This window comes from Protopterus annectens, chromosome 3.part1, assembly GCF_019279795.1.
Source record: "Protopterus annectens isolate FY-2018-M chromosome 3.part1, PAN1.0, whole genome shotgun sequence".
In the NCBI taxonomy this organism is placed as follows: Eukaryota; Metazoa; Chordata; order Ceratodontiformes; family Protopteridae; genus Protopterus; species Protopterus annectens.
The window spans coordinates 1660424444-1660439970 of NC_056732.1; the positions used below are offsets into that span (position 1 = coordinate 1660424444).

The 15527-nt window shown below is 40.3% G+C and overlaps 1 protein-coding gene across 1 annotated transcript; it reads left to right on the forward strand.

Annotated features, from left to right (window-relative positions):
• Nucleotides 1-14217: 14217 nt before the first annotated feature.
• LOC122798605 (polyubiquitin-like) lies at nt 14218-15318 on the forward strand. Its single transcript, XM_044067683.1, has 2 exons — nt 14218-14432; nt 14952-15318. The coding sequence occupies exons 1-2, from the start codon at nt 14297-14299 to the stop codon at nt 15098-15100; spliced, it is 285 nt and encodes a 94-aa protein (XP_043923618.1). The 5' UTR covers nt 14218-14296; the 3' UTR covers nt 15101-15318.
• Nucleotides 15319-15527: the final 209 nt, after the last annotated feature.

The window sequence follows — 15527 nt, forward strand, 5'->3', positions numbered from 1 at the left end:
AAGTATTGCTGTCCAGGACCAAGAAGAAGCAAGTGCCAGGTTAGAAGCAATCTGTCCTTTGTCTGAACAATCAAGTAAGGTCACTGGTGAAATCCTCTAAGGCTAACTTCGAGTCCAAATTGGCCACATCCACTAAGGACAATCACAAGGCCTTCTTCGCATATGTCTGCAATTTCAAAGGTAACTTCCAAATCTGCTCTGAATTGGTGGTCAAGAATACCACATAGACAAATGCCACAGATATAGCCAACCTGCTGGCAGACAAGTTCAGTGAAAGCTTAACCCCAGCCATCCCCTCATCAGTAAACCAGGACATCCACAGCACCTGCCCCCCTCCCCTAATCACCAGGGAGCAGGTTATTAATGCCCTCTCAAAGGCAGAAAATACAGCCTGCATGGAAAATATAGCCTGCATGGGACCTGGCAACATCCCTGGCTGTGTCCTCCATGAACTCAGGCAAGAGCACTGGGAACCCTATTCAGCCAAAGCCTGTGCACTGGCTTCATCCCAGCAGAATGGAGGCCAGCCACTTTCATCCATCTGCACAAAGGTGGAGCATCCACCAACCCAGGCAATTATAGGTCCATCAACCTAACTAGCCTGATCTGCAAGGCCATGGAACGCATTATCATGGACCTTATAAACAAGGACGTTGGCAACCTCTAAATGCTTGATCCCACACAGTTTGGTTTTGTCAAAGGGTGATCATGCCTGTTAAACTTGGTCTCCATCTTTGAAACAGCCATCAAAGCCATGGATGAGGGCAAGACAGTGCACACCACCTACCTTGACCTAGCCAAAGCCTTTGACACTATTCCCCACATGGGCATAATAGATAAACTCTCCCAGCTAGGCATCAACCCATATGTTACCAGATGGGTAGCTAAATGGCTCACTGATAGAACCCACTCAGTCAAAATAGGAGAAACCACCTCTAGTTGTAGACCCATAACAAGTGGCATACCCCAAGATTCAGTCTTGGGGCCTCTACTGTTTGGGATATACTTTTCTGAGGTGCAAGCCAAACCAGTGGTATGTGGCTGACCCAGTTTGCAGAAGACTGCAAGCTGGGCACTGTCATAAATTCCCCTAGTGATGTGAACATCCTCCAAGACAGCCTTAACCAAACTAATGACTGGTGCCAGAAGCATGGCCTCAAACTGAATGACAAGAAATGCATCATTATCCCATTTGAGGAAAATGGTGTCCCCACTAATTATCACATTAATAACAACATACTAAGCATACAGTCAGTCATGAAGGACTTGGGCACCCAGGTTGATAGCAACCTGACTTTTGACCACCATGTTGCCTCCGTTGTACAGAAGGCTTTCTACATGACCCACTTCATAAGTAAGGGTATTTCATGCAGGAACAGGAAGGTCATAACATTCCTGTACTCCACTCTTATCGGACCCATTATCGAGTACAATGCTTCCTTTGTTATGTACCTTGTCAAGCACATGCAGAAGTTGGAGAGACCACAGAGGTTCCTGACCAAGGAAATCCAGGGTCTCAAACACCTATCCTATACAGATAGGCTAAAAGCCCTGTCCCTCTACTCAGTCACGTACAGACTGCTCAAAGGTGACCTGCATCTGGCATACAATGCAGTCTCAGACTCAGTCTTGATGGAGTTGCTCATATCCATAGGTCAAACTCCACTCGCACAACCTGCATGCAAGGTCTCAATCTGGTCTGTGACATTAATGGAACTTGTTGGCGGGATAGATTTGTGTCCCAACGATTCCCCCATCAGTGGGATAGACTTCCTCTCCATGTCCAGCAGAGTACTTCACTAGCCCTCATTAAGAGAAATCTGGACGACTGGATGGGAAACAGAAAATATACCCCTGAGATCCCACCTGTGTCCCTGCTGGACAGGGAAAACAGGTGCTGACTTTGTGGGAACATGGGTGAAATTCTGGGCTAAGCTTATAAGAGCCTCCAGGCCAATAGCTTAGTACCGTCTTATGAACCTATGAACTACATACTTGCAGGTTCAGACTCTGGCTGCTCACTCAAAATGGCACTTTTGCTTGCATGTGCTCAGTACTTATATGCATGTGCTGACTCACTGGAAAGCTTCTTAAAGGTGAATCACACACTGATCTACAATTATAACAAGGTTTATTTACTTAAAAGTGTCAACTAAACAGTTCCGATGCACTTTTTCAATAATTAATCAAATATTATTTCATTTGCACTAAGTACACAAATTCCAGGTGTTGTGTCCCAGTTTATGCACTGCTTTATCACTGCACCGTACTACAACTTCCAAATACATTAGAAGCTTCTCAACTCTTTTCATGAACTGAGTGCTTCATGTTCTTTGCTGTTCATTTCGCTCTTATTGCTGCACATTCCTTAGTTGCTTCTTTGTTTCGCCTGCTTTTCTTCTGCAGGAAGAAACTGATCGCTAACTCTAACTAACCTGTCATTGATTCTTGACCCACTTTCATTCAGTTTAAAATTAAAATTCAGCTATCAGTTCTCACTAACAAATATAGGAAGGTGTCAAAAAATAAATATATAGCTTTGGTCATTTGGAAATGAAAAGAATATGCATTCCTGGATAAAAGAAATATTGCATTATTAAAAATATGGTGACTAAAATTTACAGCAATTATTTTTTTCATTAACTTTTAAGATGTCTGTTCATTGGTCTTTAACAGTGGTAGCAAAGTCTAAGAAGTCTTTATGGATAAATGCCACAGTTATCATTCCTTGAAATGTTCATGAGAATAACATTTTTTTTATACATGGAGGAGCAAAAATAGCCAAAAAGTCAGTAGTCTGTGGATAGCTTTTTGAATATGGTCAGTAATATAGAGACTATTTGTACTGAACCCATCACACACCTATGTAGTAGTAAGCATTGGAGTCATATTTTTCAAGTTTTCTTGATTTTGCAGAATGCCTCTGATTTTGCCTTGCCTCTCATAAAATTGTTGATTTCTGTGTAAATCACTAGCAATTACAGTCTGTCCCTAAAGCTGGTGGCATAGTTTCAAGGTTTTCCTACAAGCAGTCAAGACTATTGTCTTAAAGCTAGGGACTCTTAGGTAAGTGCTAGACTAGCTGCTTTTGTGAGCCATTTTAAGTCTAGCCAATTTTCTTTCAAAGGCGAGAATCAAACCCTGTACCTGGTGTCCATGAGGTAAACAGTTTAACCATTATATCACCCCCCAAATCTTTTAATGATTATAAACTCCTTCCCTATATGAGCAAGTAGCTGCCACACTATCCACACACAGTTTAAGTGAGAAAAGTGCAGCAGCTTTAGGGAGGAAGTCGGGGGGGATTTTAGGATTAGGGAGCAGGAGGGAGATTTTAGGTTTAGGGAGCGGGAAATAAGTTTTAGGGTTACAGAGCAGGAGATCAGTTTTAAAGTTACAGAGGGGAAGGAGTGTTTTGGGTTTAGGAGGAAAGTTGGAATTTAGGATTAAGGATAGAGCAAGGAATTTAGATTTAGGGAGGGTGGTTGGAAATTTAAATTTTTGAGTAATTGAAGATTAAGGTTTTGGAAGGGGCAGTAGAGTTTTAGGGTTAGGGAAGAATCAGGTTAAGAACTCTGGGGATTTAGGGTTACAGGTAGAACTTTACCAGAGCTATACAATTTGATAGGGTCAGGTGTTGGGAGAGCTAAATAATTAAGTAAGATCGAGTTAGTGGGAGTTAACACTTGACTTTTCAAGTCAGTGGCAGCAAGCAAGTGTGCCGCAAGCCATTTCTAACTGTTCAGAAAATGCATGATGCTGCAAAAATCGCTTGTTCTATTAACCTTTTAAGTGAATTAGAGTTATATTTAAAATTTTTCCTTGATTTAGAACCTTTGCCCTCCCCCCATTATTTTTGGTTTTGTCCAGAATTCTTGAGCAAAGAAGTTGAGTTGTATGATTAGTGTAACTCAGCACCATTACCTCAACTTGTTATTTCCCCTACTGACACTGAGATACATCGATTTCAGAGATAGTGTGTACAAGCAGCAAGTCAGTCTGCAGGTATGGCTTGTGGGGGGAGGGGGCATGTTAATGGCATTACAGTGAATTTCTGATAGGAACACCAATTCTAATATGTACACTTGCAGCATGTGATGCACTTATTTAAAAGCAATTGCATTATCATTGTCAGTCTGTTTATTTAAAAACATCTTTATAAAATGTCAAAGGAAAAATATACTTTAAAAATGATCAAAACACGGCAGGTTCAGGTTAAGGCACTTTAATCTTGCAGCAAGGAGACAAAAATGTGCTAGTACAGAGTTTGTCTAACCAGAAACAGGAAATACTTTCATTTTTATACATTCTCAAATTAATCAAGTCCTACCATGCTGACGTAACAGATTACCACCTTTTTCATCATCATCTGCTGACCATCTTTCCCATGAATTTCTGCTGATTTATCAATTTTTATGTGAAACTTCCTGAGGAAAACAACATGGCCTTGGTTACTCTCAGTTAGATACATGTTATGTTACATTCAAGATACTACGGCTAAATCAAGCACAATGCTAGCAGTTCATTTCTCTAATAATCCTTTGTCTACTTTATCTCTATATTACTACAGCTGCAGAGGTTCCCATCCTCTGGACAGAGCTGTTTGTTTGAAATCATTACATTTATAACATAAGGCATTGTTCATTCATTTACTTCTGACCTAGCAGATTAAACACCTGCTTCTCAAGTATATTTCCACAAGGCATAAACAAGAATATTGCTGTGCTAGCAGTTACTAGGTCAGAGGGCAACTTGCAAGTTTCAGAAAGCATACTGCAGTTTTCAAAAAGCATCTTTTCCAGTCTCATATGAAACTCAATTTGTATAAAACACAGTGCATGAAAAATAGAATGAAAAGTGTATTAAAATACTTTGATTATTAATTTAGCATTAAGCATACACACATTAATACATATTTTTCTAACATTTCCCTCCTGTTTACCTTTTATTCTATTTTCAAAAAAGAATAAACAGCTTGCTTCTTTTCATAACCTCTTCCATTCAGGATTTGCAGTTAAGAAAGTCATTCAGTTTAAACTTTTATGAAAGTGTTTCGCATTCTAGCAGCTCTTCAAATTCAGTACTTTGATACATAGTTTCAGATACGGATATATCTATGAATTCTTTAATTAGTCTTTTCATGCAGGGGATTCCACAACAAATACAAACTCCTATTAGGAGTAATCCTACCTCAATAGCAATCAATATGTTCATAAAAATGGAGCCCCACCCCCCCAAAGGCATTCTGGAAAAAGTCTGTCAGAGGGTTTGGGCCTGGCTTGGTCATGGCCGACACTTGCTGAATCACCTCGAGATGATTGTTAATCTCATGCTGATGGTCAGGAATAAACGCACAGCATTCTTCTTTGATTTAGGGTGGGAGGGTGGCCTAATGGTTAATGTGTTTACCTTACAAACACAAGGTGCAGGGTTTGAGTCTCACAAGGGATAATTGGCTAGGCTTAAAATGGCTCACAAGGGCAGTTAGCTTGGTACTAATCTATGAATCTATGAATCTATTAAAGCGCAAGTTCCACCTCTCGCCGCTAGGGTGAAGTCAAGAGCCATTCGGTTTTGGAGCACTACAGTTCTCATGGCATTCAGTTCATCAGTTATCAGTTCAAGAGCAGAAAAAGTTGCATTACTCATTACTTCAAGAAGTTTGGACAGTTTTCGCAGCTCCCATATTGATTTAACTCCACCATACATAGGTGATATACCTGCCCAGGATATAACAGCATCACTCAAGTCCATGTGCACAAGTTTGGTTCCCACATCACGATGGTCTTTCCACCCTGCTTCAATTCGTCCCACTGGATTCTCAGGTTTCTTAACAGTCTTTTTGGTTACGTCTCGGGTATTTCAAATACTTCCCTGAGGCAAAACTGCAGTGTGTCGGATGGCCGGAACCAGGTACCCCAAAAAACAACTGCTAGACCAATTCTCAGGTAACCATCACACACAAAATAACAGTCTTCTACCTCCGTTATTACTTTGTTACGAAATGACTGCCCTGCATGAAACATTTTCCTATTGATTACAGATAACTGTTTAAAAAGTACAGGATTGCGTTGTACCTGATCAAGAGTCTTATGCATAGATTTCAAAAATGAGTCATAATCTGTACTACAAGGTCCACTGAAATAATTTGGTTTTCTATAACATTTATACTGTACTGTAGCATTACATTTGCTCCATCCCACTTGGATGGTATATTTTTTATAGAAACATACAATTCCTTTTTGTGTCACAGGCAAATACAGTGCTACTTTATCATGTGCTTTAATAGCAACTGTGTCAAAAACAGATTTTCCCAGGTCTCATTGACCCCTAGGGGGATAACAGTCATTAATAAACCCCCGTATGCTGTTGGTATGGCCGTACAGACCCAGCAGTTCGAAACATTAAAAGTCTCTGCGTACACACGTGTAATTGCCTGATAAGTGTTAAAGTTCGGATGCCAGTCTATGTTTGGTTCATTACGTCTAATCAGTTCAACCTTTGTGGCAGGAAAAAGGAGTGGCCACAACAAAAAGAACAGTGTGATTAATATTGCAATAAAAACGATCATACAAGTTTTCTGAGGTTGTTCAATGTCTCTACTCACTCTGTACCTGGCCATTTTGTTCTTGTTGTGCAACAGTAACAAAGTTGTTGTCCAGTTCAAAGTTTTTAACCAGTTTACAGTGCGTCAAATGAATCCAGGAAGCTCGCTCTGCGATCTTGACTGCAGTGGGTGTCGACAGTAGTACCTGGTACGGACCTTCCCACTTCGGAGAACTCCAATTCTTTCGCTTCACAATCTTCACCCAGACCCAGGTGCCTGGGGCTACTGGTGCTTCCGATTTCAGTTGCTCTTTATCTGAAACAGAATTTAACTGAAACAGTTTGTTATTCAAAAATCGCCTCATATACCCTGCAAGTGAACTGTCAGCCTCCTGCTCTGTAGACATGAGAGGTTTCCACTGAGGTGTATAATATGCCCTCCCAAACAAAGTTTCAAAAGGAGTTAATCCCTTCGCATTTGGAACAGTTCTCATACTCAACAGTGCTAAAGGCAAACAGTGCACCCAGTTTTTCTGTGTCTCTGCTATCAACTTCCTAAGTTTGTTCTTCAACACCCCATTATGCCTCTCTACTAACCCTGCAGACTGGGGGTGATAAGCACAGTGGTTCTTTAATGAAATCCCAAAATAGCGACTAAGTTGCTGAATCGTTTGGTTCACAAAATGTGTCCCATTATCACTATAAATCTTTTCCAGTATACCAAATCTGGGTATGATTTCTTTAACAAGGACCTTTGCAACAGTAGTTGCATCTGGATTTTTAGTTGGAAACGCTTCTACCCATTTGGAAAACATGTCTATAATAACAAGGCAATACTTCTTATTTTCACATTTATTCAATTCTATGAAATCCATACAAATAGTATGGAACAGATACGGTGGTGTAGGAAAATTCCCTTGCTTAGGCTTCAACGCCCCTTGTGCATGATGCTTGTTACAAACATGGCATGCTGCACAAAAATTTTTTGTATAATTGGTAAATCCATAGGTTGTAAATACTCGATTCACTAACTGTACCATCCCCCCTGTTGAGACATGGCTCTGCCCATGGCTCAACAACGCTGCATATCTAAACAAATTAGATGGCAAAATCAGTTTCTTTTCCTTGGAGATGAACAGTCCCTTTTCGAGGATTGCTCCTCATTTTATCCACTTTTGTTTTTCTATATTTGTAGTAAGTGTTTGCATTGTTTTTAACATTTCTAAATCTAAAGTCTCTGAGGGTTGTAATTCCTCACTCAAAAGAGAAGTTTCTGTGGCTGAAGCTGCCTGCTTCGCAGCTGTATCAGCCCGTGCATTACCTTTTGAAATCCTGTCCTGTTGTTTTGTATGAGCTACGCATTTGCAAATAGCTACTTTTTTAGGTAACTGAATTGAATCTAACAAGTCTAAAATAAATTGCACATGATTGATCGGTTTACCAGTCGATGTTATCATTCCTCTATTTTTCCACTGTTGCGCAAAAACATGTACAGTAGAAAAAGCATACTGTCAGTATAAATGTTCACTTTCTTACTTTTCACTAAGGTACATGCCCTTGTCAAAGCAATCAATTCTGCCGCTTGTGCAGATAAGTTGTGTGGTAAAGATTTCACCTCCAAAGTTTCAGTATCAGAAACGACTGCATACCCCACTAGGTTCTGTCCTGTAGGAACCCTCCTGCACGAGCCGTCCATGTAGTATGTCACCTCGGCATCATCCAAGGGAACATACGTAAGGTCTTGTCTAGGTAATGTCTTTTGCTCAATCTCCTGCAGGCAGCAGTGTGGTTTGCCATCTGCAGGGGTTGGAAGCAAAGTTGACGGATTCAAAGTTGTGCATCGTTCAATTGTCATATGAGGTTGGCTCAACAGTATGGTCATACAGGAAAGATGCCTAGCTGGAGAAAGATATGCTACTTTTTCTTGCAGTAAGATAATTGCGACTACATGAGGCACTCTCAATGTGAGAGGGTGGAATAGCACTACTGAGGCCGAAGCCTGCACTGCCATTGCAGCTGCAACTACTGCTTGTACACAGTGGGGCAGGGATCGCGCCACTGGGTCTAACTGTGATGAATAGTAAGCTATGGGGCGTTGTTTGTCCCCATGTTGCTGTGTCAATACTGATGTCATATAACCTTGCTTACAATCTACAGTTTGAATAAACTACTTGTGATAGTTTGGTAATTCTAGAACTAAGGATGATGCTATCAGTTGTTTCAGCTTACAGAAAGCTGCTTCTGCTTCAGGTGTCCATTGTCATAAATCCTGTGCTGCCATTGGCTTTTTAAATATTAAATCAGCCAGTGGAGCAGATTCCAAAGCATAGTTCGGTATCCAACTCCGACAGAAATTAGTAGTTCCCAGGAAGGACATCATTTCCTTCTTGGTAGTTGGTCTAGGTGCTTGTAAAATTGCTGTTTTTCTATCTTCATCTAATATTCTACCTTCTTTGGATACTATATATCCCAAGTACTTAACTTGTTTTCTCCAAAGCTGTAGCTTGTCTTTGTTTACTTTGTGACCTTGAGTAGCTAAAAATTGTAATAAAGCTATCGTGTCCTCTTTGCATTCTTGCTGGGTGGGGGCTGCCAGCAGAATGTCGTCTACATAAAGTAAAATCTGACTACCTTTTGGTGGGATAAATCCCGCCAGGTTGCTTGCCATTTCCTGTGCAAATATTGTTGGACTTTCACACTATCCCTGTGGTAATCTTGTATATGAAATGTAAATGCAAACCAATATTGGCTGTCAGGGTGTATCGGTATCGAGAAAAATGCATTACTAATGTCTACCACTAAAAAATATTTTTGCTCTGGCTTTAAATCATTCAGTAAGGTGTGTGGATCTGGCACCGTTGGTGCCCTAGGTATAACTGCGTTATTTATAGCTTGTAAGTCTTGGACCATATGCCATTCCCCGTTTGCTTTCCTGACAGGAAATAAAGGTGTATTACATGGTGAATCAGGAGATTCTATTAAGACTCCTTCCTTAAGTAAGGCTGCTATGATAGGCTTAAGTCCTACCTCTGCATCCTTTCTCAAGGGTTACTGTCTTTTTGGGGTCTAAATGCTGACTTTGGCGTTATGGTAACTGGTCCTGCTGTTCGTATAAGTCCTACATCTGATTTCCCTGCTGACCAGAGAATATCTGGTATGTCCCGCAAGGCTTTTTCCTCTTCTTCCAATAAGAGTAATACTCAGCTATTCTCACTAGCCTGTGAGTGCACAGCTGGGTGTGTCTGTAATCCAATTCAATTTCTGTTTCTGTACTCCTTGTTCGGAGAGCTCTAATTCTGTCTGCTTTTCCCACCTTGTGATTTTTTCACCTAAGTCTGCCCAATTTAAAGATTTATTTTAGTTAAACTAACATGTGGCAGTCGATTAGATTTGTAAAGTGCTAAAAATTCCTGGGGCAATGAACAGCTTGCTACACTGTTTCCCTCTGTATCCCAGTACAAATTTCGCAATATCAGCCTGTTTGCATGGTTCTGAAACAATTCCTGTTCATAATCTTTATCAGGTCCTGGTCTATTACAGTAATATAGAGTACAATGCAACAAATGCTGTTTGTCAATGTCGAGGGAGGGGGACTTGCTGATGGCTACGTTCATCAGTTCTTCGGTTACTGCCCCTGGACCAGTTGTAACTAGGTCCTGGCTGTACCAATAATATGTTTCACCCTCCGGTCGCACTACAAAAGTATCCATTTGTTGCTGTGCTTCCATACCCTGCATGGTTGGAACTACGGCTATGCCAAATATCTGCATCAAATCTCTGCCCAAAAGATTTACTGGGCATTTTGCAGAAACTACAATCTTACTTTTCTGGGTCATTCCTGAAACGGGGCCTGTTATTGTTATATCATGGGAGAGTGGCTCCTGATACAGCTGTCCACTAGCTGCTTTCACTAGTATATAATCTGGTGATTCTGTATCTTCTGGTAACTTGGAAGGGTGTATCAGGGTTCGTGAAGCCCCTGAGTCACACAAAAATTTAACTTCCCTCCCCTCTACCAGAAGCGTCACTTCTGGTTTCATGTCTGCTAAGAAAAGCTCTAAGCTCAAAAGAGCTAGGTCTAAAATTTCATTTTCTTCTATGTCTGTGAATTCATATACATCCTCTACTCCTTGTGTCACATCCTCTACTCCTCCTATCATATTTGTACTTACTTTTCCCTGCTTACTCTCTTCCAATGATTCCTGACTATCATATAGTCATTCCTCATCCTCCTTATCTTCTGTAGTCGCCTTCTTGTTTAACCTGCAATCCCTCACTAAATGTCCTTTTTTCCCGCACTTAAAACATTCACCCTTTTTCTTTCTTTCTTCAAAATCTTCTGATCATTTGTCAGATTGTTTATTGCCTTGGGTATTTTTCTTACCCTTTTTCCCAGTTTGTACTACAAATACTTCTGACCCATCTTCTGCCGAAAATACTTGAGTTTTCTTTTTCTTTTTACTATTAAAATGTCTTTCTGCATGTCTAGCATATTCAAGTAGTGGCTGTAGTCCACTTGTTCGATGATCTACCATATGCTTTGTAATAAAGCTACTAATGGGAGTTATACTACCCTTCAAGAATGCGTTCTTTAACTGTTGTTCATATGAGGAATCGTGTGTCTGGTTTTCTGGTATCTGCATTCCGCAGTGATTATTAAAACACTCTAACAGTCTAGCATAACATCTATCAACTGTTTTACCTTCCTGTTGAATGCATTGATTAATGCAAGTCCAATCAGCCCTAGGCTTCCACTTTTCAGAGATTCGGTCTGTCAGACCTTTCACTCTGCCATCCAGTTCTGCATTAGTATGTGGGAGTGGTCTAAGTTGTGCGTCACAAGGATTCTAGTCGCCACTGATCATGTGCCAATCTGGACCCACAATCTGTCTAACTACTTTTTCTACTTCTTCTCCATTTAAATGGTAACTTAATCTCATACCCTGTAAGTCTTCTAAAATTCACTTTTGGGTGGGGAATCCCCTCCGTGGCTTTCCGGATATCTTCCGGTGTCCACGGTCTATAAACTAAAAGAGTTGGATCTTGTCCTGCCTGTCCTGCCTGAGGATTCGGTACTTCTATGAGCGGCCATATCTTCTCTTCACTCATAGCCTGTGATCTTCTATTTAATTCAATCTCCCTCCTCAAGTCGCGTGTTCGAGACCTGGTCTCGATAGGATCCCTGACAAACGGTTGTGCTTTTGCAGGGACAGCTGGATATAGCGGAGGTGGATCAGCTCGTCCACTCGCTTCATATTCTGGTAACAGAAGCGGAGGGGGCGAAGGAGGGGCTGTTGCTATTACCAAGTTATTGTCTTCTTTGTCTAAGAACATTGTCTTTGAATTTTTAATTCTCTGCTCCCTGCGATTTGCTTCCTCAAGCCACCTATGCGCCTGAGGGACTCCTAATTGTCTTTGCTTTTTTAATTGACCTTTCGCGTCTATTTTTAACTGTTTTACAAGTTTCATAAGTGCAAGTTTATCTAAATTACCCTTGAATTTATACTTATCAGCCCATTTGGTGTAGTACTTAACATTATCGGCACGCTGTAATTGCATATACTTCGCGTCTTCAGTTAGGGGCGTGTCCCGGGAACTTTTTGTGCACTGATTTCCCATTGATGTCTTAGCTAAGCTGTAAATTGTTACGTAACCCTTTTTATCACATGGCGCCACAGTTCTATACCTTTTCACAGTTTATCTAGAATAAATGCCTACCTATTCTGTTTCCCTGATCTATGACAAAAACAGTAACTCCTTTTTCTGTCCCTGATCTGCACATGCAAATCTTCCTGACAAAAAACAGTTCTGTACTTAGTCCCTGATCTTAAAACAGAAATAAGGTAATTCCTCCTTAGCTGACCCTCCGTGAGTTGATCCACCGGATCGTTGACTCGTCCTCCAATCCCAGATCAGAAACAGTGGCTGGCCTCTTTCGAACGACAATTCAGTCGGAGGTCTTTCAAAACAGAAGAGCCGATTTGGCATCTTCTCCGTACGGATGCATGCCACCGGGCCCAATTCTGACCTAGGCCTAGAGCGAGAGGTACTTTCCGGTCCGAAGGACCAATCTGTCAAAGGAAAAATATACTTTAAAAATGATCAAAACACGGCAGGTTCAGGTTAAGGCACTTTAATCTTGCAGCAAGGAGACAAAAATGTGCTAATACAGAGTTTGTCTAACCAGAAACAGGAAATACTTTCATTTTTATACATTCTCAAATTAATCAAGTCCTACCATGCTGACTTAACAGATTACCACCTTTTTCATCATCATCTGCTGACCATCTTTTCCATGAATTTCTGCTGATTTATCAATTTTTATGTGAAACTTCCTGAGGAAAACAACATGGCCTTGGTTACTCTCAGTTAGATACATGTTATGTTACATTCAAGATACTACGGCTAAATCAAGCACAATGCTAGCAGTTCATTTCTCTGATAATCCTTTGTCTATTTTATCTCTAAATTACTACAGCTGCAGAGGTTCCCATCCTCTGGACATAGCTGTTTGTTTGAAATCATTACATTTATAACATAAGGCATTGCTCATTCATTTACTTCTGACCTAGCAGATTAAACACCTGCTTCTCACATTTCCACAAGGCATAAACAAGAATATTGCTGTGCTAGCAGTTACTAGGTCAGAGGGCAACTTGCAAGTTTCAGAAAGCATACTGCAGTTTTCAAAAAGCATCTTTTCCAGTCTCATATGAAACTCAATTTGTATAAAACACAGTGCATGAAAAATAGAATGAAAAGTGTATTAAATACTTTGATTATTAATTTAGCATTAAGCATACACACATTAATACATATTTTTCTAACATAAAATATTTTTATTGAAATTTTATATACAAAGACACACAAAGATAAAAAGCAAACAATAATTTACACCATAGCTCTAAACCTTCCATCTCCAAAATGAGGAACACTAGCCCTCATAATGTGGAACAAATGGGCAAAATGTGGAACACATACTAATGGCTTACTAACTTCAACTAGGAAGGCCATAGGATGGTTAAAATATGCTGTTTTTGCTTATAAGGAAAATCTTTTTATGAATTAATATGATTTATTTCTATTTACTATGGATTTCACTTAAAAAAATCCTAACACTGAATGTGTGACAGAGTCTTTCAATGTGGAACATTGAGGAACTTTGAGGAACATGAACTTTTTAAGACCCCAAAAGAGGTACGTTCCTCGTAATGAGGTACACTTGAGAGGTATGAGTTACACGTTTTTTCTCCATCTATTCTTGCTGTATGCATTGCTAAACGTTTAAAAGTCTTCAGAGCAGTAAATTGTGCTGTACTGTAACTAAAACCGTTATATGCCTGGTCCAGGGTTAAGTACCAGTTGCAATGGTTGCAGTGGGAACAGTTAATTTATGAATTTCTTTAAATGGAGGTAAATGGGAGTAGGAGTGCACCCATGGGAGGCATCGAGTACAAGAAGAGATTTTCTTGCTACATTTCTTTTGACTACTAGTAGAAGCAGTTTATGTTCTTAGAAAATGCGTTTGTTGATTTGCTATGCAGCATAGATCTAAAGAATAAAATGTTGCAGTGACAAACACTCGGAAAAAAACACGCTAGTGACAGCTGAGAAGTGCTGCTGCGATTGGGAAACTGAAACCGAATGTATAAGTACATCGAAACTTATGTTTTTATTTAAGCCCTTTCGTTCCAGGGAGAAGGTTCAGATCAGCTTTGCTTAGTGCAAGTGTTAACTTACTGAACTAAAAATGGGCAAAATATTTCAAGTGTTTGTCATCGGAATCAAGAATGAAAAGATTACCCTTGATGTGGCCGAATCAGAAACACAATTCAAAAGTACAACTGTGGAAAATGTGAAGAAGAAGTTGCGAGATCGGATCCCAGGTGAGTAAGTGCGCGCGCGCATGGTGGGGTCGGGGAGTGGGGGGTTAGAGCTCGGATTAGCATCACTCATGACAGGTGCGATGTCTGTGAGAGCCAGACCCCTGTAGCTGGCTGCTTTTTTTTTTTTTTTACCACTTGTGCTCAACTATTGAAGAGCGCTTCCTACTTCAGCAGTGTGAGCTGTGGCATAAATCTTAGTTTAATTCGTGAAGGACATATCCCTCATAATACCGACGTAAGCAGGTTCTTTGTTTAGTATTTAAAACCTTTCTCGCCCAAAAGCAAACTAAGATCCTGGGCACAATTACCTGTTCAAACTTTATCTACCGGCAGGGAATTAAACAAAAAAATCTGGTTAAATTCTGTTATTTGGAATGAAAATGTAAGGTACGTAACACCTACGCTGCTGGAGAAGTTACAGCCAAGTACACTCCCTTAACTGTGGTGTTCCTTATAATCTGTTTGTTTCTGTTTCTGTCCTGGAACTAATTGTACGTGTACTTTATTTTTCCTCCGCAGGATTTGCAGAATGCCGACTTCTGTTTGCTGACACTCAGCTGGAGGACGACAAAACATTGTCTGACTACGGCATCGAGGACAAATCCACATTAACCACAATCGTTCAGCTGCTAGGAGGGTTTACTCATACAGTCTGTCTGTTTGTATGACCTCGACTCTGACAATTTAACTGTTTGTACGCCGCGATATTATTCCTGGAAGACGGTGCCACTGCCAACGGATGACGTCATGCGCTTTTCTTTGAGCTAACGTTAATTTACTACCTATATTTGTAAGGATCCTGTCTTTATAAAAAGTATTTGTTTTGTGTTTTGGATGTTATGTAGAGAGCAGATTTGAATGAGAAGTGCGTTTGCAAACACAAACAGTTAAAAAAAACACTGCCTGCCATGGACTGAACTTTGTAAAAAACGTGCATTAGGAAAAGCTTGCATTTGTGGTCTCGTAAACTTTGCGTCTTGTTTGGGATTTCATTACTTCCTTCCGTGATTGTATGATAGGGATGCCACCTTTTCAAATGGCCAAAGTGGGACTTTTTCGGGACACATATCAGATTTTACAGGCTGACATATACCC